Here is a 23,825-nt window from a genome sequence, read left to right on the forward strand (position 1 = left end):
GAGCTGCTTATTCAGAAGAAAATCAGTCACACACTTGTTTGGTAGATTAGATCTTATTATAACATTACAAAAATTCTGTTATAAAACAGCAGAAAATCTGGGAATTTGTTAAACAATTAAAAAAAAAATTAAAAAGGTCACCATGAGGTACGTCTGTCAGTACAAGCTTAAAACAAACATTTCCTAGCAAGGCAGGATTTTTATAGTTAGACAAAGAAAGTTCAAGAAAAGCAAACAGATCTACAGGTTTAATTTCCCTCATAACAAGAACTGGAATATTGTCCTCCAAGCTTCACAAAATCCAGACGTCTGTGGGACTTCAGTGTTACGATGAACGGTTCAGGTCAGCAGTTGCTGTGCGATCACTTAAAGCTGTTGTGCCAGGAAGACAGTGCAGCGGATCACCAGGGCATGCAGGGGTCAGGACAGTCCCGGATGTACGACTCCAGCTTGCCTTCAGACACTTGCATCAGTGTTGTGTAGGTGGTCAGCTAAGAAAAAAAAAATGAGAGCTTACTTTCACATGAAAAAAATATATTTTCTGGATACTCTACACAAGTAATTTAAGAAAAACAGATTTTAAAGTGGCAGTATTATGCGTTTTCCAGAAACATAGTGCCATTTTATTGTACAATCAAGTAACTTGACCTCAGTTGTTATAAAAGTTACTCAAAATATCAAATTTATCTTAAAAGAAGTTTGACTTTGCAATTTAAAATTGGGCCTCTGTTTCTTTAAAAACTCCTATTTCTGAAACTCTCCCTTCAGGGAGTCATCACAACATCTTTTTACAAGTGTTGCACCAGATGTTTGCCAGTTGATCCTAACTAGTCTGAAGGAGCTGAGTGTGGGAGTCACAAGGAAGGCTGCTCTGTGAGGCAGAAGCTTGGACTCTAGAGTAGTACCACTCGAGTAAAATTTTTCATCTCTAGATATTGTTTCTTATTCATGTTTGTGTCTCTAAAAACCATTATTTTGTGGACTGACATGCAAAGATAAGCGCTTTTCTGACGTCCCCTGATTTGTGTATTCATCGGAATGAAGGAAGTAAAATGTTCAATCTGCTACTTCATTCGGACAGAGTTGGGTTTAATTCCATTGCAAGCATTCAGCATGCCGAGCTGAATGAATCTTCATCAGCACAGACAAAGTACCTGCATGGCATAGACATTAGCTGAGGTTATCTGGTCATCGTTGTGACATTTGTGAAGCTGTGATGCTTTTTGTTTTTTAAAAAAGGTGTTTTAGCTGACATTTAAGAATAGAAAGCAGATACTTTATCGTTTCAATGTAGCAGCGCATTATCACGCAGTATGCTCTTCAATGGGAAATAATATATTACCTTGTTTAACACTGGTTTGGTTGAGAGAACATCATACAGGGTTTTCACAGAGATGTTCTACAATGAAAAGAAAGAGATGATAGGTTATGGGTGTCATAACTATAATAAAACAGGAAGTTCAGTCAGACTTGTGACCCAAAAGGCAGTAACTTAAACCACTTCAGCGCTTACTGCCTGTGTTGTCTTGTTCATGCACTTCATGGCAGGAGTCCGGCGGTCGTCCAGGAAGAAGGGCTCCTTCCAGTGGTCGTAGTTGGTCTCCAGAACGTACCAGCGGTCCAGTTTCACGTCGATGCTGAAACAAAAAGGACCAGTAAAGACGTCAGTCAGGTGATCTGAAACCAGACGAGTCATCAGTTCCTAGTTGAGCAATGTTTTCACAAGACGGACGTGTCAAAAAACTTGGAAGTTGACTTCTTTCCCCATCATGTTGCTTTTTCATGATGATTCAGCAAAAAGCTCCAAACACCCGAAACGCGCACCTCCAGAATGGATTCTCAGAAGGAAATTGAAGGAAATGCAGTGCGAATGAAGCGGTCCGAGCCTCAGAACTCACTCCAGCACGTCGATGCTGAGCTCCCTGGACCTGGTGATGATGCAGCCTTCTCCGGTTTGGTTTCCTCCCAGGATGAAGTACGCTGGGGCCAGCATCTTGGTCAGAGCCAGCTGGTTCTTGGCTTCCTTGTAGCTGATGGGAACAAAGAGAAAAGTCACTGCTGGCATCCAGGATCCATAAAAAAAATTAAACTAAGACTTTATAAAATACTCAAATCACCAAGTGGTGGTAAAGCCTTATTTTGTTTTTCATGTTAATATTGCAGAGTAAGATTATGATTATTGGTCAGTACATGTTTATTGTCCTAAAGAAAAAGGTATTTAAATTATTGATACACCGATCCACTTTTTTCAGTTCTGATAACAATATCTGAAATTTAGTATCGGCCGTTATCAATCTACAGTACTGAATTGACCGAAAACATTTTTTTTTTAAAACAGACATAAATTTACTGAATTACATATTTATGTGAACTTTGCACCAGTACAGCACACTTAAATACACTAATAGCTTCACAAGCTTGGTCAAATATGTGAAAACAACAAATTGGATCTGCTCAGTCAGTGCAGTTAAGAGTAGAACAGTCGATGGACAATAAATAATATACTGACAAAAACAATAGGTTGACTACCTTGGTCAAACAGGCAAAAAATAAACTGCAACAAACCTTTTTTCAAATAGCTCTGAAAGTGCAATTAGGATTCTAAATATAATGTAAAATCAATAATGGAGCACAAAGTGTAGAATTGATCTGCTTTTATGGATCGGACACATTGTCACCAATACCGGATCTTTTTTTTCCCCAATATCGAGACCCGATACAGACATTTATATCATATCGATGATTGTCTAATTGAAATTGAACTTTGTAACGTCCTTTAGATACTAAAATAAAAGAACCTGTTTGCTTTCTCCAGGACCGATCGAGTGAGAAAGCTCATCCACATCCCGTCTCTTTGTCCCATGATCCACTCCAGGATCCCTGCATGCAAACACACCATCATAAACCGCCAGTCATAAAAACTCACCACGTTTCCATAGATGGTGTGAAATTCTGGCTGAAACTCACCGATGTATCCTCCGTCTAGGCTGAAGCGCTCGTTCATAGTCAGCGTGAAGGCGTGCTGACACCGACAGAAAAAAATACTTTGAATATTTTTGCTTCCCCAGGGCTTAGGGAAGACGTTCGTTCTTAAAAAAAAAAAAGTCTTACCGGCTTGATGCCGGTGAGCATGCCGACGTAGCCGGCGAAGTTTGTGGACTTGAAGACGGTTTTGTTGCTCCTTCTGAAGTCCAGGTTGACCACCAGAGGCTTCAGCTTCTCACTGATGGTCCACGACTTGTTCTTTACATCCCAGCTGCAAACAGCCGCAGGTTAACATGCAACCCGCAGTAATTCTGTCTCAACCCTTTTTTTAACGTCTTGTCATGTTGCAGCTTTTTACTGGGGCTTTTGGTGACGGACCAATGCAAAGCGGTACACAATTGTGAAACGGAAGGAAAAATGTATACGTCTTGGTAACGCTGTGCATAAGACTGACATGACACTGTCATAAACATGACATCTGTTATGAACATGAAGGAGTCTTTATAAATGTTTATGACTGTTGTCATGAAGTGTCATATGGTAAATAATGACGCTTTCAATGCAAAGTTGCTTTAAAAGTTGCATTCAAAGTCCATTAAAAGTCCCACCTTTGCATAATTTTGTAAATAATGACACTTTAAGGCGAAGTTAGCACTTTTAACAACCTTTCAGTGCAACTTTTAGAGCAACTTTGCATTAAAAGTGACACTTTATGACAACAGTCGTAGACATTCATCAAGACTCCTTCAAGTTCATGACAGGTCTTATGACAGTGTCATGTCCGCCTTATTCACACCCGGTCAAATAAAGTGATACCGTTTTGGGTTTATGTGACAAACAGTGGAACATTTTTGCAAGGCACGGTGTAATCCTTGATGTCCTTACCCCAAAAATAATCCAAAATCTAAATTCCTGCCATGGAGGAGGTTCCCTGTTAAAAAAAGAAAAAAAGAAAAAAGAAGAAGAAGCACAATTCCAAAGAATTTTAGCCCATGTTCAGATTTTCATTGAAGTTCCCCGGCTGTTTGTTTCTCTTTGCTACTCACCTTTCTGATCTTGCGCAACAACAGACGTGCAAACGGTGAACACCTCGTAAAAGATGTTAAACAGAACAACTTCTCCTGCGACACAGAGACAGGAAGGTCAGCTGGGAGTTTTCTTTTATCAACTAAAGAAGCGACGATTCCTCTTTATTTACCGAGAGGAACCCCCGAGGCGTCAGCGATTCCCTTGATCTCCTCGCCAAACGGGCTTGGGAGAGAGTCCGCCATCAGAGGCTGGAAAATATTAGAAATAGCAGAAAGCGTGAAGGTGACCTTTCACCTCTCCGAAAATAAGTCGCTCTGTGACAGAGGACGACTGACCAGCGTGATGTCAACCAGCTCTATCAGCCTTCCGCTGGGAACAAACGCGTTGGCCAAGTCCCTGATGGCTTGGATCATCCCGGTCAGCTGAAAACAAGCACATCCTGAGTGACTTTCACGTCAAGAGTCACAACTCGCCTTCCCCGGCGGCCGGTAATCCTCTTACTTCTGTTTTTTTGTCAGTGATCACAGCCGTCCATCTCTTGCTGGGGGGCAGGTCAAGGTCAATGGTGTACCAGCTGACCGGACCTTTGAACCTGGACAGAAAGGAAACATGGAGTTCACTGATCCTCTTTGAGGTTAAAAAGGCAAAATGCATTAAAAAAATAAGAATTTAGAACTAAAACAAGTATGCTACAGAATAATCTTCTGACCTCATGTTGGGAACATTGGTGTCAAGACGTTAGCAGTATATGAAGTAACCAAAGATAAACCACTCAGGAATTATCTCTGGTACAAAGGGCCCTCTACGTTTATGATCAAAACTGGTAAAGATGTGTAAAATTAGCTCAAATACTCCTTGTATTGTAATTAAACAAGATCACACTTGTTTAAGTGTGATCTTAAGCACACTTAAGATCACTGCTGCATTTTTCTAACGCTCCTCGTTGGTGGTTGAGAGATGAACACAGGGAAACACGTTGTGTTCATGAAACATACGTTTAATTATTACTCTGACTGTTAAACAGGGCAAGTTCAGGCAAGCAGCTTTTCATGGAATTGCTCAGGCTTAGGAAGACACACACACCTGCACTATGTCACTGACATGTTCTCATGTTTTTCTTATTTAGAAGAGTGACTAACTAAGACGTTAAATTCCAACTGGATTTTATTACCGACTTTATAGCTTTATTCCGTTTAAACCCGGATATGGTCTACTGTATTGGGCTCAGTAACTTCAGATGATAGCTGCATGTAAAGGAGCACCAGAGGAGGCTGTCACATGTTTTTCATCATTAACAGCACAAACATCACGTCATGTTGTTTCTAAAATAAAGCATCAACGCCCACAAAATACAATGCAACAACACATAGCCTCTACGAATGTCAAAAATCCCGAATTAAACTGCAAGTGAAGGCAACACACCGTGACTCAACAGTGTTTGGTAAACTTACGTCGGACCGTCCGGAGGGTACATGCCCGTCCGGCAGTCCTCTGTGTACTGCGAGGAAATGACACCATTAGAACAGGTAGCAGCGCAGCTCCATGTTAGCGGGGACCGAGCAGGACGGAACTCACCGGTGGGACGAACTGAGCCGCCGAGACGGCGAGAAAAGTGGCCAGAAGAAGAAGAACCCCGCGAGCCATTCTTACCAGCCTGAACCCGGAGCCTCCGTCTGTTTGGGTTTCAGTGACGCTTCAAGTTTGCGGAAGTTGCTGTTTCCCCTCGTGACTTTGGACTGGGCCATTTTCAAGGAGGGTAACAGACACGCGTAATAAATAAGTTAAATATCTCGTGTTGTCGTAGAATGAAATCGTTTTCGAACAAAAATTCCATGTCATTTTCTTGTAAAAATAAAGCAAAAACAAACAAAAAAAGAAGAAATAAAAACAAGTCCCATAATCTTATCAACTCCCTCCCCTCATATTTTTATGTCAGTTGTCCGTCCCATATGGAAATGAAAGTAGACCACAGAGCCACTCGTGTTGTAGATAACATTCAGGTCTGCATGTGACTCCTGCTTCTTCTGTTGAAATAGTGACCAAACGTGTTTGTTAACCACAGATTTGCTCCACCGAGTCTCTTTACTTTGGTTTTGTATCAGATAAGAGAGACGTACAGGAGGGGAAAGCACGGACACCGTGAGCAAGCGACATGGCAACGGCCACATTCATTTCTGGGTTTTTGTGTTGTTTTTTTTACTTTGTTGAAAAGAGATCATTCAGTCTCCTGATGACCCAAACCCAACTGATACACTATTAAAATGTTCTTTAGCTATTAAGTCATGAATGGCTGAGAATTTTCTTCAGCTCAATCTGAACCATTCCTGTTTTTAACCTCTTTAAGGAACTTATTACTTGTTCTTCACAGACACACACACTTCACAATGGATGTGTGTGGTGAGGAGCTGAGTCTGACAGCTGAGACTGATGAAATCAAAACGAGATGAAAAGCAGACTAATGTATTTTTAATCCCTGACCGATCAGTAATAATAACCAATCTCTGTGGAAGAAATGACCCAAGATCACCTAAACATTTATCTAATTCAAAACAATCAATAGAAAAATCTCATGGTCGTGTGAATAAGGCTTTAGCTTTATTAAAAAAGATAGATAACTTTGAAATGAGTACAATTTGCAAAGAAAATGAATAATGGATTCAGAAGGAATATGAAAAGTTCTGTGAACTGACAAGTTGTGGACTCATTCTGGTGCAGAGTGAGAAAAGCTTTGAGACAAAGAGGACATCAGAATGTAATGAATGACCAGGCTTTCCCATCCAAGGACTTTTATCTTCCCTGATGATGCCAGTATATTAGAACAGGTTTCACGGAGCTCAGACTGTGACCTTACAACCACAAACTTCTATTTCACTTTTGTATGACCAACACTAGGCGTGGATGAACAATAAGACATATTCAAAATGTTTATAAAACCTAAAGTGGGCCTTTTTTAATCTGATTCCACTAAATGAAAAACCTGATCAACCAAAGGCTTTCAGAAGTACAGCTGCTATAGTTACTAAGAGAAGCACCAAGAGCCTCAGGTAACTCTGTCGATGTGTTGCAATGGTCTAGTCAAAGTTCCGACTGAAATTCCATGTCAAGACATGAAAATCACTAGTAGATTGCAGAGGTGTGAATACTTCTGTTGCATCTGCACACACTCCTGACTTACTCAGGGTTCTCCTAACTCTCCTACTTCATCTATGAAGCAATAAACAGTTTGGAACTAAAACCGCTCCGACTTCTTTATGCATGTAGAAATAATCCAGGGCCTTTGGGTAAACCAGTCCAGATAAACACAGTATTTACAAGCTCAATATATGAAACAGAATATGAAACATTAAATCCTCCTCTGATGGTTTGCTCCAGGCTTCCTGAGCGTCTGCAGACAGTCAGCTCTTCAAACGTTTAGGATTTCCTACAGTAAAACACATTTTTGCTGCTTTCTAATTCTAATTAGGATTATGCCTCTTATTACATTATGTACAGCTTCCATGTGCTACAGTTAATTTGTTGCACCAATGACTTTGTGTATTCCAAATAATAAATCCCAGCTCTGAGATAAACTTCTTTGTGCTGCTGTTTCCCCTCCTCTTACTGCGCCGTTTTACGTGACATAGTTCATCATAAAAATAATCGATGCAGCACATAGCTTAAAGCCAAACTGATTGATTTTGTGATAAATCTCACACTGTGAACACACTGTGATCTCTGTACTGTTATTCTAGTTACTGCTGGGCGACGTGGACACACACCGGTTAATTATTTACACTAAAAGGCCAAATGGGTCACCTGAAAGTCATAGCTCATCATGAAATGTGGGCATGTGGTAGTCCAAGCAATAAAGTCATTTTAAACCAGTAAAAGATTTATTTTTAAAATATAAAAACAACCAAACAAAAAACAAAACAGCCACAGCACATGACCACACCTGGACAACAGGCAGGACTTTAAAAAGGACACGGTAGAAATCCTCCCGGTCTTCATTTGCAGTATCTGTCTGCTTTCATTTTGCTTCTCCTGCAAGCAAACGAACAAAACAACATTTAACCTCAAACTCTAAATACGTCACTTTAGTTTCACATTTTTACTACGTCCACAATATGTATGTAGAAATACTATTTGTATTCAACTATGCAAGAAAAAGTAACATTTCTATTTTGGAATATGTTCATTAATCATATATTTTTAATGTAGACTTAGAGAATTTTTTTGGGAAGTGGAAGTTGAATAGTTTTTGCCATTTCTTATTTAAAATTACAAAGTCAAATTTATTTTCAGTTATATTTGAAACGCTGTTTGATATTTGCCAAGAGTAGAAAAAAAAAATATCTGAAAAATCAAACTTTTTTTCCTCCCCATACTTATTCAAACGTAGAAAATGATGAAATAAACTCCCAGACTGTTTGGGAACACCCGTGTGTTACTTTGGTTTTCATACCTGTCCAGCAGAGCTTCGTGAAACTTCCCGTCCACCCTGGCCTTCTTTAGCGTTGATGCGTCGTCTTCGTTAACCCTCAGCCGTCTGTCCTGGAAACTTTGAAATTTCTTCCTGTAAGAGAGAGAATAAATATATCTCAGCTCTATGCGAGGAGTAAACAAAAGAACGGGGTGTTCTTGATTTCATTAGCACTTAAAAAAACAACAACATTCAGACAGCGAAGAAGACGATCCGCCGTGCACCATGTGGTGTGTTATAACTCGAGCAGTGCGTTGGGTAGAAATAATTAGGCTGTTAAGTTACGCTGAAAGATCTGGAACGGAGCTGGAAAACGACCCGGGGCCTTTCTGAGTCTGAACGCGCTCCTGACAGTTCGTTTGTCTCGTCTCAGCCGGTGTTTTATGATTACCAGACTGCACTCCATCCTGAAAGGCGTCTCACGCGCTAAACACTACATCACCACGCAGGGCTCAGGGGCAGCCATTATCAACATGTCAGCATGATGAGTCCGTTTTCCTCACATTCATCTACAACAAATAACAGAGTGGAAACACAATCTAAAGCATGCCAACCAAAGAGAGAAAAAGAAATAAATAAAAGGCTGCCTCAAACATGTTGTTTGCAACTTTAATAGGCTGCAGGAAAAAAAACAAAGCCCCAGTGAAATGTGGCGTTCCTCGCGCTCTCATCACACTAACTGCAGACCATCAAGAGCACCTCTGAGCGACGGCGCTGATGAGGAGGCGTCGTCTCATTCAAGCGTGTGGTTTTACTGTCAAACTCCTGCCGGAGCAGACGGACACGATGGGAAAACAAAGGAATCTGAATAAAAAGCTTCAGCGGCGCCGACTTCAGAGGCCAAAAGGTTTCTCTGTTTAGGCTAGAAAAAATTCATATCAGAGCGCAGCGAAAACATCTAGACACCATTACACGTCCGATACAGGTAGCACTTAGGACAAGCTGCACAGCAGTGTGGATTTAATGACACGCATAAAAGATGACAAACAAAGCTATCATCAGAACAAAAACTGTTTAACTCGATGTAACAGTTGGGGAAGACAATTCTAGGACATCTGTGACATTTCCTTACTTCAGCTCCTTCTAACATGTTCTAAATGACTCTGTTGCTCTTTGCTGAGAACTTTGTGTTAAAGGGGAAGAATCATGTGTTTTCCAGCCACACAGTGTCAATTTAAAGCATGATGAAGTAACTACGTTAACTTCGCTTGTTAAAAAAAAATGCATTATATAGCAAATATGACTGAGTTCATAATTTAACACCTTGAAATTGGGTCTCTGTCTCTTTAAGAAACTCCTGCTCTTTCTGAAACTCCGCCTAAAGGAAGTCGTCACAACAAGTCTCCTCTATTAACTCTTTAACAAAATTTCTACCAGCGTTGCACTGAGAAGCATCTCCTATGATGAGCTCAGCAGATGAACAGTTCCAGAAGCGGTTTGCTGATTGCTGCTGGCTAGTCTGAAGGAGCTGAGTGTGGGGGTCAGAGGAGGGTTGCTCTGTGAGGTGGAAGCTCAGAAACTATCTGAGAGGTGGAGGTGCGTCTTGAAGGCGGAGCTAGCTCCACCCAGGCGTCTTGCACAACTGAATGGTTGCCACGGCGATTAAAGGATTTCTCAAACATGCATGATTGAATCAAGGCAACACTCCAGATACGTTTTGATGAGGGTAATAACATTATAACACGATAATGTTATTCCCTCATGACATCATGTTTAATATATGAACTGCAAAAAAAAAAAAAAAAGTGTGAATCTGCATTTTTTTTTTACAACTCTCTCATTACTTCTTGTTTCTATTGCCCCCTTTCAATCAAACTTTATTTGTGTGCAATTGTTATACAACATTGTGCAAAAATTGGTGCTTTGCAAGATTTGAGAAATAAAACAGCTCAGACACACAAAGGAGAATAAAAAGTTCTAAACATTTGAACGTGTCAATGTAGTCATGACAACTGTTGCTCTAGAGGAAACAAGTTTCTTTTTTTTTTTAACTTTTTATTGTGTAGAAAATGTTGCCATCTTATTGCGCTTTATTTGAAACAAACAGCAGATACAAAACAGTGACTATGACATAAATAAAAGACAAATAATGCAAGTTTACTTTTAAAAACCCTTTAAAGCCTGCCCAGCCTCTGTGTAGCTCTGCATTCTGCACCCTGTCCTCACTGTAACTTGTCCAAATCATCTCAGCCATGACCCTTCAACTTTGTCTTCAAACTTCTCAACATGAGCCGTCTCTTAGCAAATTCAGCTGAAAAACCCAGATGAAAACATGTACAACCCAAAGTACAATTAACAATGAATCTGGACTTTTAATGTGGTCTAGCATCAACCTCTGTTACCCACTTCCATTTACGCTAATTGACTATTTGAATTCCATTATTAAATTGAATGATGCCATTTTTCTTTTCAATTTTTGTGAAAATCAAACAGGTTTAAGTCTGCTTGAACCAAAAGTCTTAGACCTTTACAAATATCGGGCTTTGACAGTATTTGTAAATTATTGCACTGCCTGATCCATTTGGTCAGAACTCTGACTGAAGAATACGCCAGACCCAGCAGATCGCCATGGTGATTCAAATGAGGACGTTCAAATGTGTTTTCAGCGCTTTTAGTTGAGTTCTGCCACATAACGTGAGCGGACTGCCATGTAAAGCTCTCCACACCAAACTAATGCCGTCACGGCTGGTAATAGTGGCATGCAGCAGCTGGTTTTCACTCAGCAGGGTGCAGTGAAGAAGAATAAATGTTGACCATAGGCAGCTCCTATATGGAAAGCTATATTTATATTTATTATATGACATTGAAAGCAGGCCTAATTTTTGCCAACTGTCTGTTTGGTTTGCCATACTTGCTCTGTGATGCCTGAGGGAGACCACTACTCCAAACAAGCACCACCTAGTGTTCAATTGGCATCACAACAGGTGAGTAAGTGTTCAACATGTTTTATTTTTTTATGTTCACAAGTGGTTTGGGTCTCTACTTATTTTATTTGACATAAAAACCTGTAACAATACAATACTGCTTAACCGGTAAAATAGGAGGGGGAGAAAAAATCAGTTCCTCACAACGGCTAGATCTACTTACACATCAGATATCAATGGAGCAACAATCAGCAATACGTAAAAACCAACTCAAACATTTCAATAAAATATACTCCATGTTTTTAGATGACATTTCATTGCCGGTGAGTTAATACCATGGCGGAAGCCAAGACCAGGAGAGAGGAGGGAAATGAGAGAGCCAAATAATAAGACTCATTGTGTTTCATCCTTATCCGTTATTTATTTATTCTTTGTTCTGGCATTCACTTTTATTTATTTATTCTCTTTTTATTTGCTTTCTTTTTTCCCTCTCTCTTCTCCACTTTTTCCCAAAATATCTGTGACGCTAGATTAATTAATTAAAGAACAGAAAAATATTTCAAATTATAAAATAACTTAACAAAATAAATATTGGTAAATTAGGAAAGGTTTTTTTTTTTAGAAGAAAAAAAGCATATCCTAATTTACGTTAATCAATTTCATTTTTGTTGTGACACCAACTGACTATGTTCTGTGTGTTGCTTTTGTTTTGAATGTATTCTTTTTAATATATGCTTGCTTGTTTGTGTTTTTTTTTTGCTTGTTTGTTCTTTTTGTTTAGTTATTTGATTTCTGTTGCCATTATTCGTTCTATTATCTGGTTAATTATTTTCTAGATCAATACCCCTTTTTGCTTTTTGTCACTCTGTAATGTTTGTTGTATATACACATGCTGATGAATAATAAATATATTTTTTAAATTCTCCTTTAAGAAATTACATAACAGCAACAATTAATTTGAAGGGGTGTGCATAAGACTGACACGACACCATCATAAACATGACATAGCATCTGTTATGAACATGAAGGAGTCTTTATGAATGTCTGACTGTTGTCATGAAGGGTCATTCTGTAAATAATGACATTTATTTACTGAATAGTAGCCTTAAAAGTTGCATTAAAAATGTCAAATTTGCCTTAAAGTGTCATTACTTACCAAATAACGCAGAGTTGGTACTTTTTTTTTTTTACCCCTCCAGGGGGTCTTTTGTGGGCTCTAGTGTCCCTTATATGATAGTAGGCTGACAGGAAACAGGGAAGGAGAGGGGGGAAGACATGCGGCAAATATCGTCGGGTCCAGGAGTCGAACCCGCGACGACCGCGTCGAGGACTCAAGGCCTCCAAATATGGGTCGCGCTACGCACTACGCCACCACGGCACGCCCACAGAGTCTTTACTTTTAATGAGCTTTTAATGCAACTTTGCACTAAAAGTGTCCTTATTTACCCAATGACACTTCATGGCAACAGTTACAAACTTCTTCTGATTCATAATGGGTGTTGTGTTATATTTATGACAGTGTCATACGAGTCTTATGGACACCCCTTCAAATAAAGTGTCACCCATAAGAAACTACTCTAATTATAAAGTAAAGAGCTTTTGATTTTTGAGTTTTTTGTTGTGCACACTGCAGGCTGCAGAGTCAATAAGATACTGATGTAACATGCTCACTGCTGTTGCATAAATGAGTAATATCCATTGAAACAGTGGTGATAACTTACACATAATTGACCTCACAGGATTTCACGTTCCCTCTGTCCTCATCCGCAAGCTCATCTTTGTGCTTGACTTCCCGTTCTGTACTGGTCCGGATCTACTCATTGGGGCGGGGAGAACACACAAAGAGAGAAGGAGAACGTCAACTACCAACACCTTGACCTCCCTCCGTGAGGAGGCGAACATTTCCCCTCCTCTGTTGAACCGGTCAAGTTCCTGCAGAGACCGCAAACGTGCAAAAACAGTCTGAGGATCAACACGAATCCTCGGAGAAAGAGAGGCAGGCGATCCGTCACCTTCAGCATCTCGGCGTCCCCCGCTGTCTTGCTGTTGGCCACGATGTCTCCATCATCACTGTAGGAGATGAAACAGCCATTTGCAGCCAGCAGAGCCATTTTACCCTGAGGGAAAGAAGAGAAACAAAAACAAAACAAAAAAACACATTAAACACAATTGCAGTGAGACGGGTTGTTGTGACAGAAACACACAAAAAAAATAGATCTTTGATGTAAAACACGAGTGAAGATTGAAGGTTTTAACAAGCCATGGAGGATGACAGGGTGATTGGTTATCACCACAGCTAATTTTTACCTGTCATCCGTCTGGGCATGGAATAAAATAACAAAAACACGTCCAAAAATCAAATGCTCCTAACATATCTGGATGTGAAAACCTGAAAGACAGAAAAGTTTCTGAAACTTTATCTTTAAATAAGTTATTCCGACTTTCATTCCACCTGTTTTTTTTTTTTTACTCCTGGTGAAGATGTGTAAAAAGCTCTTAAACAAACCAATCTTTCATAGGAGCATCATCCCACACAGAACCAAATTCAACCTAGAAGTTAAATATGTTCAATCAATGAGGAGAAAAAAAAAAATCTCACATTAAGATGATTATTTCTGAAAAAAAAGAAAGAAGTGGAATGTTTTTGGGGTATTTCAGCAGGGAGATCCGCTTTCTTTTAACTCGGCTCCAAAAAGTGAGCCGTCTATAGGAGACGTGGAGGTTAGCTGAGGCAGCCTGAGAGAAGAAGCAGGTTTCTGGATAATTTAGAGGAAATGCGCCAAAGTCCTCTGACTGAATGCTCTAACTGTCAGAAATGCAACAAAAACAACAATTAATATTTGTCTTAAGAGGTGCTAACAATTAGCACCACAGACAATTTTGTTTTGTACCCCTCCAGGGGGTCTTTTTGTGGGCTCTAGTGTCCCTTTTACGAAAGTAGGCTGACAGGAAACAGGGAAGGAGAGGGGGGAAGACATGCGGCAAATGTCGTCGGGTCCGGGAGTCGAACTCGCGACGGCCACGTCGAGGACTCAAGGCCTCCAAATACGGGTCGCGCTAACCGCTACGCCACCACGGCGCGCCCACCACAGACAATTTTAATGAAATTACTGAAAACATTATATGGAAACACCACAAGTTTTTTTCGACATTCGCTGAATATCAACAAAGTTCTGCGCACATTTGTAACGGAATCGCAGCTACCGAGTACGTTTCTCTTTTTTGACTTTTATTCCGACTTCATGCAGTGATGGTTTTACTGGAAACAAACTTCAAACAAATTCTTTTAACTCTGTGAAATACAGAAAAGGATTTCAGAACAAAGTTCTTGTTGTCATTTCTGGAAATAAATAAAAAAAAAAACATTTCTAGAGCGACAAAAACAAGAAACAGTTGAAACTGTACACCTGCCTTTTTATTAAGGCAAATGTTTGAGAGGCTTTTTGGATCCATGATTTGTTCTTTTCTACAAAAATCTGATAAATATGCATCTGGAAAATATTGCACGTTTACTAGTTTTGCTGAGCAGGTACAAAGAAAATAATTTCCACTAAGACGATTTAATGTTCTTAACTTGGAAATAAAAGTCCATTGAATATTTCCAACTTGCAGTGTTTGGTCCACAATGCAAAAAAAAGTTTTTGATACCTTTCTCCTCAAGAAGAAAAACAAAAAAACACTGGATTCCACTAACAGGTAGAGCTCTGTCATCGTCTTTACACCCTGATCTTCATATAATCTCAGCTATTCATATAATTTCTTGTTAATATTCAAAATAAAATAATTGATTAGATAATAAAGCCACACTGTGAACTAAATGACTGCAAATGATTAGAAAATGAACATGAGTCCCTACAGTGTCAGCTGGAAGACATAATGATAATGAAGGCAATTAGAAATGAAGCTGTTTTTGTAAGAACGACGATGCCTTCAGGTGAGTCTGGATATCAGCAACATCCAGGCTCCAGTGGAGCCCAAACAGGGCTCCAAAGCAGTTAACGTTTAAAAGTAGTGAGTCAATTCAAAACCTACAGTGGCGACCAAAACAAGTAGAACAGGGAAAGTAAACACTATAAGGTCTCACATTTTTAGTTGTTTTTCAAGGTTTGGACAATAAAAAAAAAAAAAAAAAAAAGTCTTGAGAATTTAAATGAGAGTCCGCTCAGAGTAAATCAACGTGAGAAACGATTTTAGGTTTACTCACGTCCTGGAAGACGGGCTCCCACTGTTCTCTTGAGCCAATGGCGTCGGAGCGCCCCATCACCAAACCATCAGAGTTGATGCCCAGGTACTTTCCATATCCAGATTTAAACGCAATCCTTCAACAAGACAAATAACAAATCATTTTTCTGCTGACTTTGGTTCCCTCTCTCCTAGAAAGAGTTTGAAACAAAAGTATCATAAGGAACGATAAAAAAAAAAGGGCAGCAATCAGAAACTGCTTGGAAACCTACTGGCCTCCACGTTAAAAAAAAAGAAGGAAAAGTTATGAATAGAATGGAGTTATGAATTCAAAGTGTTACAAAGAGCAGTGTGTGTGTGTGTGTGTGTGTGACCTCACCGTGTGTCTGACAGTTTAATGGCGGTAAGCTGCTCTGGTGGGTCAGGGCCCTCGTCATCTGAAACGTCACACACATTTTAAGGCTTCACACTCATTTCTGATAAACGTCTACATACATCAAGTTTATACTTCTGGCGTGATAACAGTACTTCCTAAGATGAACACCATCAACTCTGTTACTTTCCATTGTACAGCTCAACAAGCAGGTTTATTGCAAAATTTCCACTTTAAAATGCCAGAGTTTACCAGACTACTGCTGTCAGTTTTAGATGGGGCGCTGCGGCTACTCTAAACAATACAGCCATATACCAGAATGTTCCTTTTAAATTAACATTAATGTTTGAACTGAGTTCATTAATTAAGCCTGGGCAGCAAAAGTGCTGTAAAGGTCTAATGTAGCTTTTTTAAAGCCTTAACATATTTAGAAGATCAAAAGCTATCTAAATAAAAATAAAATGTTATTTAAACATTAAATTTTATGTAATCCTTTTCTCTCTTTTTGCTTTAATGCATCTTTCTGCTACATTAAAGTGCGTAGGTGTGGTCAAGCTTCAAAATCTGACCATTTTCCATAAAACATTAGGGTAGAATAACTTCCACACACAATTTCATAGCTGTATTAGACGTTCTGTGTGACATAACCGAATAGTAATAAACACAATATGCTCACAATTTAGTGGCATCACCTTAACCACGCCACCTCACTTATTTCGCTAGTGGTTTTCTTTCTCAAACTGGAAGGTCGGATTTAGGCTGAACATTTAAGACTTGCAGCTGGACTCGTACCGACATGGACTGATGGTGAATTAGAAGACTCGTCAAACACGCCCCCTAGTGGATATGTGCGGGAATGGCGACAGGTGGCGGTGTCGGAGCTCCGCGGTCGCCAGGATTCCGGTGCGGTGATGAGCTTGCAGATATAAATTTTTTATTATTCCCTGAAATTTCTCAGTTTTCCAACGCAGCTGTGGATGAGGAGATTCCCCAGGACACATTATTCACGTCTGGTGTGGTTTGATTAAAACGCCTCATAAAATCTAGGTTGGAAATGCTAATTATCTTCATAATCTTGTAGAGACTGTGACCATGTTTTTGAGTGGCTCTGTGGCCTTTCCTTCTACACTGGAAGCTTTTGGTCCCATTCATCTCATCCAAATGGGCTTATATGCATGCAGAGACCGAAGGCTCACTGAGGGAATTGGATGTTCCTGCTGAGCATGGGCAGAATTAATTGTGTGCCGGGTGTTTTTCAGGGCAGACTGATTCAATGAGCTGTTCTCTGTCAGAAGTGCCTGCAGGTAGATGGAGGTAATATCTTTGAATTAGCTCTGGACTTCTCTTCAACTCAGCTCCTATCAGGCGTTTCACCTGGCATCTGACTTCACCTCCACTTTAGCTCCTTTGTTGCTTAAGCCAGAAGACAACTTTATTCCCACAAAACTCTCTTGGCAGAAAACCCAGAGCAGGTTTTCACTTTTTTTGTGGAAAAACTGGACAGCTGGTCGTATTTCAACCCGATTGACAGATTCAATTATTCTAACTTTTATTATCCACATTTTACTCAACTCATCAAGGCTCTATAATCGTTGCATAATGACTTGGCGCTTTCAGCTCTGTACTTTATTTTCCCTCCATATTGATTACTAGAGAATATAAATTCCAATAAGTTCAAAATGTATTTGACAATTCAAGGCTGGTTGTAAAGAATATTTTTTTCATCAATTGTTAATATCTTTTTCCCTGCATGGACTACAAGTGTTTTCTTCATAAGGTCATATTCTATGGTGATATGTAGATTATATCTATACAAAATATGAAACATAAAAAGGCACAAATGTGGTAAAGAAAATAATTAAACAAACTGATATGACTAATTAATTTACATATTCACGTGTTAAAAACACTAAACAGTAAAAACCAGAAAATATTTGTCAGTTATTAAACCCCTACAGTAAAAGTAGTCGTTTTTCTGGCAAGATTATATTTTTGTTTTAGAAAAGTCCTTCAAACGTGTTTTAAACTAAATGTAATAAATTCTCACATTTATAGTGGTGAGTCTTTAAACATACATTAATTGAAATGAACCACTTGATAACACAGTGTTCAAAATTATTATGCAAATTGGATTAATGCGTCATAAAGATAAAATTTTTTGTTATACTATTAAATGTATAGATGGTATTGTGTGTCAGGGCTCTTTGAATCACTATGATTAATTTCAGAGAGCTGGTTGATTAGTTTGTCTGGTGAGCTCAATTAAAGGAAATCTACTTAAGAAGGATGTTCCACATTATTAAACAGGCCACAGGTTTCAAGCAATATGGAAAAGAGAAAGAATCTCTGCTGACGAAAAATGATCAGATAGTGTAGTGCTGTATGACAAGGTATGAAAACATGAGATATTTAACAAAAACTTAGACATCAAGGTCAAACAGATCATCTGCATGTAGAATTGAAAAGCTTACAATTTTAAATATAATAGTTTAATAAATACTGCATTCAATATTTTGTGACTGCAATATTGCACACATTGACATCACAAAGCCAATGTGTACTTTGTGATACATTGGCTTTGTGTGTGTCACATACAAAGCCAATGTATGTGATATAGCTCCACAATATAGCTCTATTGGAGCTATATTGTGGAGCTCCAATAGTAATAATGGAATCACCTGGCTGGAATACCAAACTGCTCATGAACTGCATGAACGAACTAAACCCTTGAAGTAATAATTGCATCATAATCCCCGTCTCTCTTCATACCTCCGTGTGGTGCGCCAAGCGTGAAGAGCCCAGTATCCAGGGCATGAATGTATGAGTTATTCTGCATCTCTATGGCAACCGTTCCTGCAACGTCTCCGAAACTACTGACACACCACCAACCACCTGGGGAGCAGAGAAACCAAGGTACCGTATGAGGCCAAGAAAAATGGCCTTTTATGAATCTTTTATAAAGGTCCAGTCATGGAGATGTTAAATTATACATTCAATACAGTCTCACTTGTTGTTCTTTACATTAAAATCTGGCAGGATGTAGAGCCTTTGTAAAGGAAGTTGGTCATGTCATTCAAGTTACTGTTATACAAATTTAATCACGTCCTCTGCTTTATTTGATGGTGGCAGATATTTCAAAATATTACTGACTTTCAGGGGATTAAAAAAAGGATAATTAAAGTTTTATTATGCAAATAAGTCATTAAAATGACCCATGTTGAATTTATTTACATTTAGACAACAGGTCTGGGAACACAAGATGAGTTCTGCATGGCAGAAACAAAAACAGGTATGGATAATAGAATTTAAAGGCACATACCTCAAGTTCTTTCAGAGAACATATATATAGAGAATCATATTTTGAGAACAGAATTTTCATTCTGCCCACAGTTATCAAATGAAATCGATTAATTACTGCACTTATAAATCTGTCTTTTATTAATCCCTCAAAATCTAGATAAACATGCTTGGATTCTGTTTCACTCATATCACAAACCAGAATGAATCAGACATGGTGACAGATACAACAACAAAAAAAAGACTACAAACCTCTGTACTTTAGTTCTGACTGTAAAAATATGTAAAATGCCTTTTGATAAAACCACCTGTGGAGACCAAATCTAGACACTTACAGAGCTGCAAGCAAAATTACTGCAGAAAGCTGCGGTTAAAGTCTGGCAAATATGTAGATAAATAGATATATATTTAACGTATTACACGTTTCGTTTCAAACTAAATTCCCTCAAGTTAAAGCTGGGACACATTTAGACTCTACTGCACTACAGCAACCTGAGCATTGTTCACTCATAGTGGACAATGTTAAACCCTTCAGTTAAACCCTTTCAATAGCGTTCTTAGCATTCAAGCACACTTTGGAAATTTAATAACAATAATAATAATAATAATAATAATAATAATAACAGGTCATACCAACAATATCTTGCTTATCTTCGTCATTTGCAGATTTTCTCTTTTTATCCTTGTGCTTCTTCTTTTTTCTGGGGGAAAAAAAAATCCAATTCAATGTTCATGTTGTCGTCATGCGCATATTAACATACACTCTGAATATATTCCCAAACCAATTAAATCGAATAGATTCCTTATTTCAGGAAAACCTCACACATTCTCCTAAGTTTGCAGATGTTAGTAGGTGCGGTCATTTCAAGGTAAAACAAAACCCAACACCTTAAACAACTGATAAAATAAGCGTAAGAAACACTGCAAACTAATGAGCTAACAGCTAGCACGTTAGCTACCACTGCATGTGGCTAATAAACTAACGAACTATTCTTAAGATTCAAGTTATCTAGCTATAGCTAAAATATGTTACACTAAATAACGGAGACATTTTAAATCTTAAAGGTCCTTTGAGGTCTTTCATGATTTCCAACGTCACTGTTTAGGTTAGCGCTCTAGCTAAAGCTAGCTAGGGAAGAGACTGCTTCAAACAACGCGACATCTCAAGAACTAACGCTACAAACAAAGAAGAACACTTACCCTTTATTCTGACCCTTCAGAACAAGCTTAGTTGATTTCACATGTGAATATTCAGACATGTTTCTCACTCCAAACCACTTAGCGTGAACACCTTGCTATTCTGATAAACAAGTCATGTTATAGTACGGCAGCCGGGAAGGTCCAGTTAACAACTGAGACTCATTCGCAGAGCCTACTTAACCGCTTAGTTAAAAACCTGCCCTGCTTGAAAAAAAATATAATGCGAGTTTTAAAAATCTGATTAATTGATTATTTGAGGTGGAAGTGGTGAGACAAAAACTTTCTGTTTTGATCTTATCACTTATTTAAAATCGCCATTATTTCCTGTAACATATTTTTATCTATAACTAGTTAATTTGAAACTTAAGAATAGCTTATTAGTTAGCCAGATGCCGAGGTGGTTAACATGCTAGATGTTAGCTCATTTGTATGCAGTGTTTTCTGTTTTCACTTATTTTATATTCAGTTTTTTAAGGTGTCTTTTTTTTATTTTTTTGAAAACACTCCAAATACTTGCACACATATGTAAGACAGATGGTGATTTTCATATTCCAGTAAAACAACATTTACTAGTATAGAGTCAGCGCCACAAAGCAGAGTCTATTCATGTGTTAAAATGGTCCAGGCAAAGTCCAGCACTCCATCCAAGGGAAAATCCATGTCAAGGCTTGGAAACTAATTCTCATTGACACTTCACATTAAGTTTGACTAGGCTTGGGTGATTTTGCACAGATAAACAGGCAACCATTTCAGTCTGCTGGTTTCCCAAGTGGTAGAGACATATCACTCAAAGTAAAGTGTTTCTACAAAACATTGACGTGGAGTTAGTGTTGTTTTTTTAAAAAGCAAGTCTGTAAAGGTGGACCTACAACAATGAAAATCATTCCATTTTTATTCATGTGGGTGCTGATGTCCAGCTTTGATTTATTATATTGAATTTTTTTTGTCATTGGTTTCAGCTGATCTCAGGTATAACAAACTGGGTTTATCAGTTACCACTGGAGAATAAACATCTAATCTGAATAAAAGATGATTTTGTAGCGTACTAAAATGTGCAATTCAGTGATGTTTTTCTTTTTTTTTTCTTTTGAAAATATGACCTAAGAAGTCTAACAGGCTGCACGAGAACAAGCAATTCTCCAATTTACCACCACGCGCATTTCAGTGTTACTTTTAGTTTTGCAGCTAAGAGTCTAATTCCTCCTGCTAGTCATCTATGAGGTCATCGGTTTTCTTTTTCTCGGCTAACACAGACACCCACACACAACAGTGAAATATTGCTTGATTTACCCCCCCTTACGCCCCTTTCTCAAATACAAAAATAAGACAGTCAAACCAATCAAGGTTGGCAGAGGTAGAGCTGACCTCGTGGATGCTGTCTTCATCTTAATATTTATGCTAATGTGGCCTCATTAAACAGGAGTGGCCTAATAAGGAGCCTGTGACAGGAGGTAATAAATCATTTGTGGGCACTGTCAAGAAATAAAATAAATTAGACAGTGACTTGTGTTATCTGCTCACTGCAGTAAAACTCAACCTGCGTTGAGGACTCTGTGTTAGGTAAATTGTATTTTTAGTAATTATCAAATATTTGTTGTATCATGTAGCCTTGTAGTTACATTTAGATAATGTTTCTGTGTGTTAAATAACTTTGATTCTATCCTGAGACTGCCCTGGGAAATAGGGGTGACAGCTACTCTCAGCAGCTGTTGCCCTGCAGGACTTCCTACAAGACAGAGGTGTTAATTGCTCTGTGCTGCTTTGTGATACAAAGCCGTTGCTTTGAAGCTATGCAATGTGTCTTGTTTCACACCGGGCCTGGAGCAAGAAAGATTTAGAGTATAGATAACATGTGTCTAGAAGTGAATATTATTTAGCGCTGCAACCATGTGATGAATGCTTTGACTCCACCCTTTTAGAGTTGCAGCGCCCCGTGTGGCAGGGTTTCCTAAAGATCAATAAAAGAGAGGAACAGACAGATGTGTTTCCAGAGTAGTCGGAGATTTGTAACTGGAAACATCTCTCTGTCTGCTCTCCTCGCGAGTATAAAAGAATCTAACTCTCTTGTCTTTCTTGTGTTTGTTAAATTGTCTCTAATAGGTATTTTAGACCTGACATTATTTGGTCCTTCGCAGCCGGATGCCAATATACCGGAAGGATTCCAGCGGGCATGGTGGACCCCAGTAAAGACCGTGCGCACGGCAAGTTTCCTAGTGGAAGCTTATCAGAACCTGTTAAAGGGCTGGCGCTCTGCCTGCCTGCTGGGATCTTACGGTTGACGGCTCTGAGGGGAAGACAGGAGAGGGTGAGTAGATTCTTGTTTAAATGTGTGGCGAATGACTGAGGGTCATTGCGCGAATAAGAAAACCCTGGACATTCTAGACTCTAACAGGTAAAAATAAAACATAATATCCGTGAAGGGCGTCCGAAGCCCTTGGCCAAAAGTTCGTGGAAAAACAACAGGCGCACGGAGCCTAGTATAAACCTGCAGTAAAATTTAATAAATTGGAAGTAAAATTGTAATTGGAACGGATGGCGGAGTCCGGCGGAGCAGGCGCTTAAGTTCCGCAACAAACGTATGATTGTGAGTGTGATTGGAGATTTAAATACCATTTGGTGTTTTATCTCATATAAAAACAGTAGGGTTGTAACCAGCAAACCTGTCCTGGATGCAGAGGTAAGAACCCCCCACTCGAAAGAGTTGAAGCGGGGGTTACCACTACAGGTATTTTTAATTGCTGGCCTGCTGAAAAGATCTCCAGTTTATAGGATTCCCTATGAGTCGGACAAACTGGGCTAAATTGTATAAATAAATAAAAAAAATGGGCAAAGTATAAGCAAGAATAAGCCAACACACAGTTTGAAATCAAATGACTGGAAATATGTTGAAAATCAGGATCCGCATAAAATAAAATATTTAGATAAATGGTTAACAAACTACAACTTTGACGGCCGTCTAAATTCACAGAAACTAACAGTATTGCAGGATAAAATAAAATAAAAACAAAGTCAAACCCACAGAAATCAAAGAATTTGATGTTTTATAGAAGGGAGGATGATGAGACAAGTTTCAGAAGTGTGAAAAGGCAGGCAGACGAGCAGGGAGCAGCAGGAGGGGGAGGGGACGTAGCTGAAGTTACCAAATACCAAAATAACAAAACAGAAGGTGAGAAACAAATAATACAAAATGCAAAACTATACCCCGACTTGCCCTCACCCCCACAATATGAAAAAGGTAGTGAGGGATCTATTACTAGATCACAAAAAGCAAACTTTAAGTGGTCTAAGAACTGGGGAGAAATTTTGGTGCAGGGAGCTGTAGCTCCCACTGGGCTTTTTCTCCCTCCCCCATGTTGCCCTTCAGAAGAGGCAAATAGTCAGCCACACACACACTGATCTTTATCCTATGATACAAGTAGCAAATCCTACTGTA

The 23,825-nt window shown here is 39.0% G+C and overlaps 2 protein-coding genes across 3 annotated transcripts; both read right to left on the bottom strand.

The window, feature by feature from the left end:
- Positions 1–37: 37 nt before the first annotated feature.
- asah1b (N-acylsphingosine amidohydrolase (acid ceramidase) 1b) lies at positions 38–5,774 on the bottom strand. The gene is given in 15 exon segments (XM_032562092.1): positions 38–491; positions 1,343–1,399; positions 1,514–1,637; positions 1,899–2,030; positions 2,799–2,880; positions 2,968–3,022; positions 3,112–3,256; positions 3,871–3,916; positions 4,032–4,106; positions 4,184–4,262; positions 4,350–4,436; positions 4,516–4,606; positions 5,466–5,512; positions 5,590–5,675; positions 5,678–5,774. Coding segments are annotated over 15 exon segments (1,278 nt in total). The 5' UTR covers positions 5,760–5,774; the 3' UTR covers positions 38–401.
- A 2,090-nt stretch (positions 5,775–7,864) lies between these two features.
- On the bottom strand, positions 7,865–20,632 carry frg1 (FSHD region gene 1). Of its 2 annotated transcripts, XM_032562093.1 has the most exons (9): positions 20,393–20,630; positions 19,826–19,893; positions 18,665–18,787; positions 15,902–15,959; positions 15,545–15,659; positions 13,353–13,457; positions 13,062–13,153; positions 8,459–8,569; positions 7,865–8,037 (listed from the first exon to the last, which is right to left on the bottom strand). In XM_032562093.1, the coding sequence occupies exons 1-9, from the start codon at positions 20,449–20,451 to the stop codon at positions 8,001–8,003; spliced, it is 768 nt and encodes a 255-aa protein (XP_032417984.1). In that variant the 5' UTR covers positions 20,452–20,630; the 3' UTR covers positions 7,865–8,000. The 2 variants fall into 2 exon arrangements, with proteins under 2 accessions (XP_032417984.1, XP_032417985.1); XM_032562094.1 differs by lacking the exon at positions 18,665–18,787 and having other exon boundaries at positions 20,393–20,632.
- Positions 20,633–23,825: the final 3,193 nt, after the last annotated feature.

Source organism: Xiphophorus hellerii, chromosome 5 (assembly GCF_003331165.1).
Source record: "Xiphophorus hellerii strain 12219 chromosome 5, Xiphophorus_hellerii-4.1, whole genome shotgun sequence".
NCBI classification, from domain to species: domain Eukaryota; kingdom Metazoa; phylum Chordata; class Actinopteri; order Cyprinodontiformes; family Poeciliidae; genus Xiphophorus; species Xiphophorus hellerii.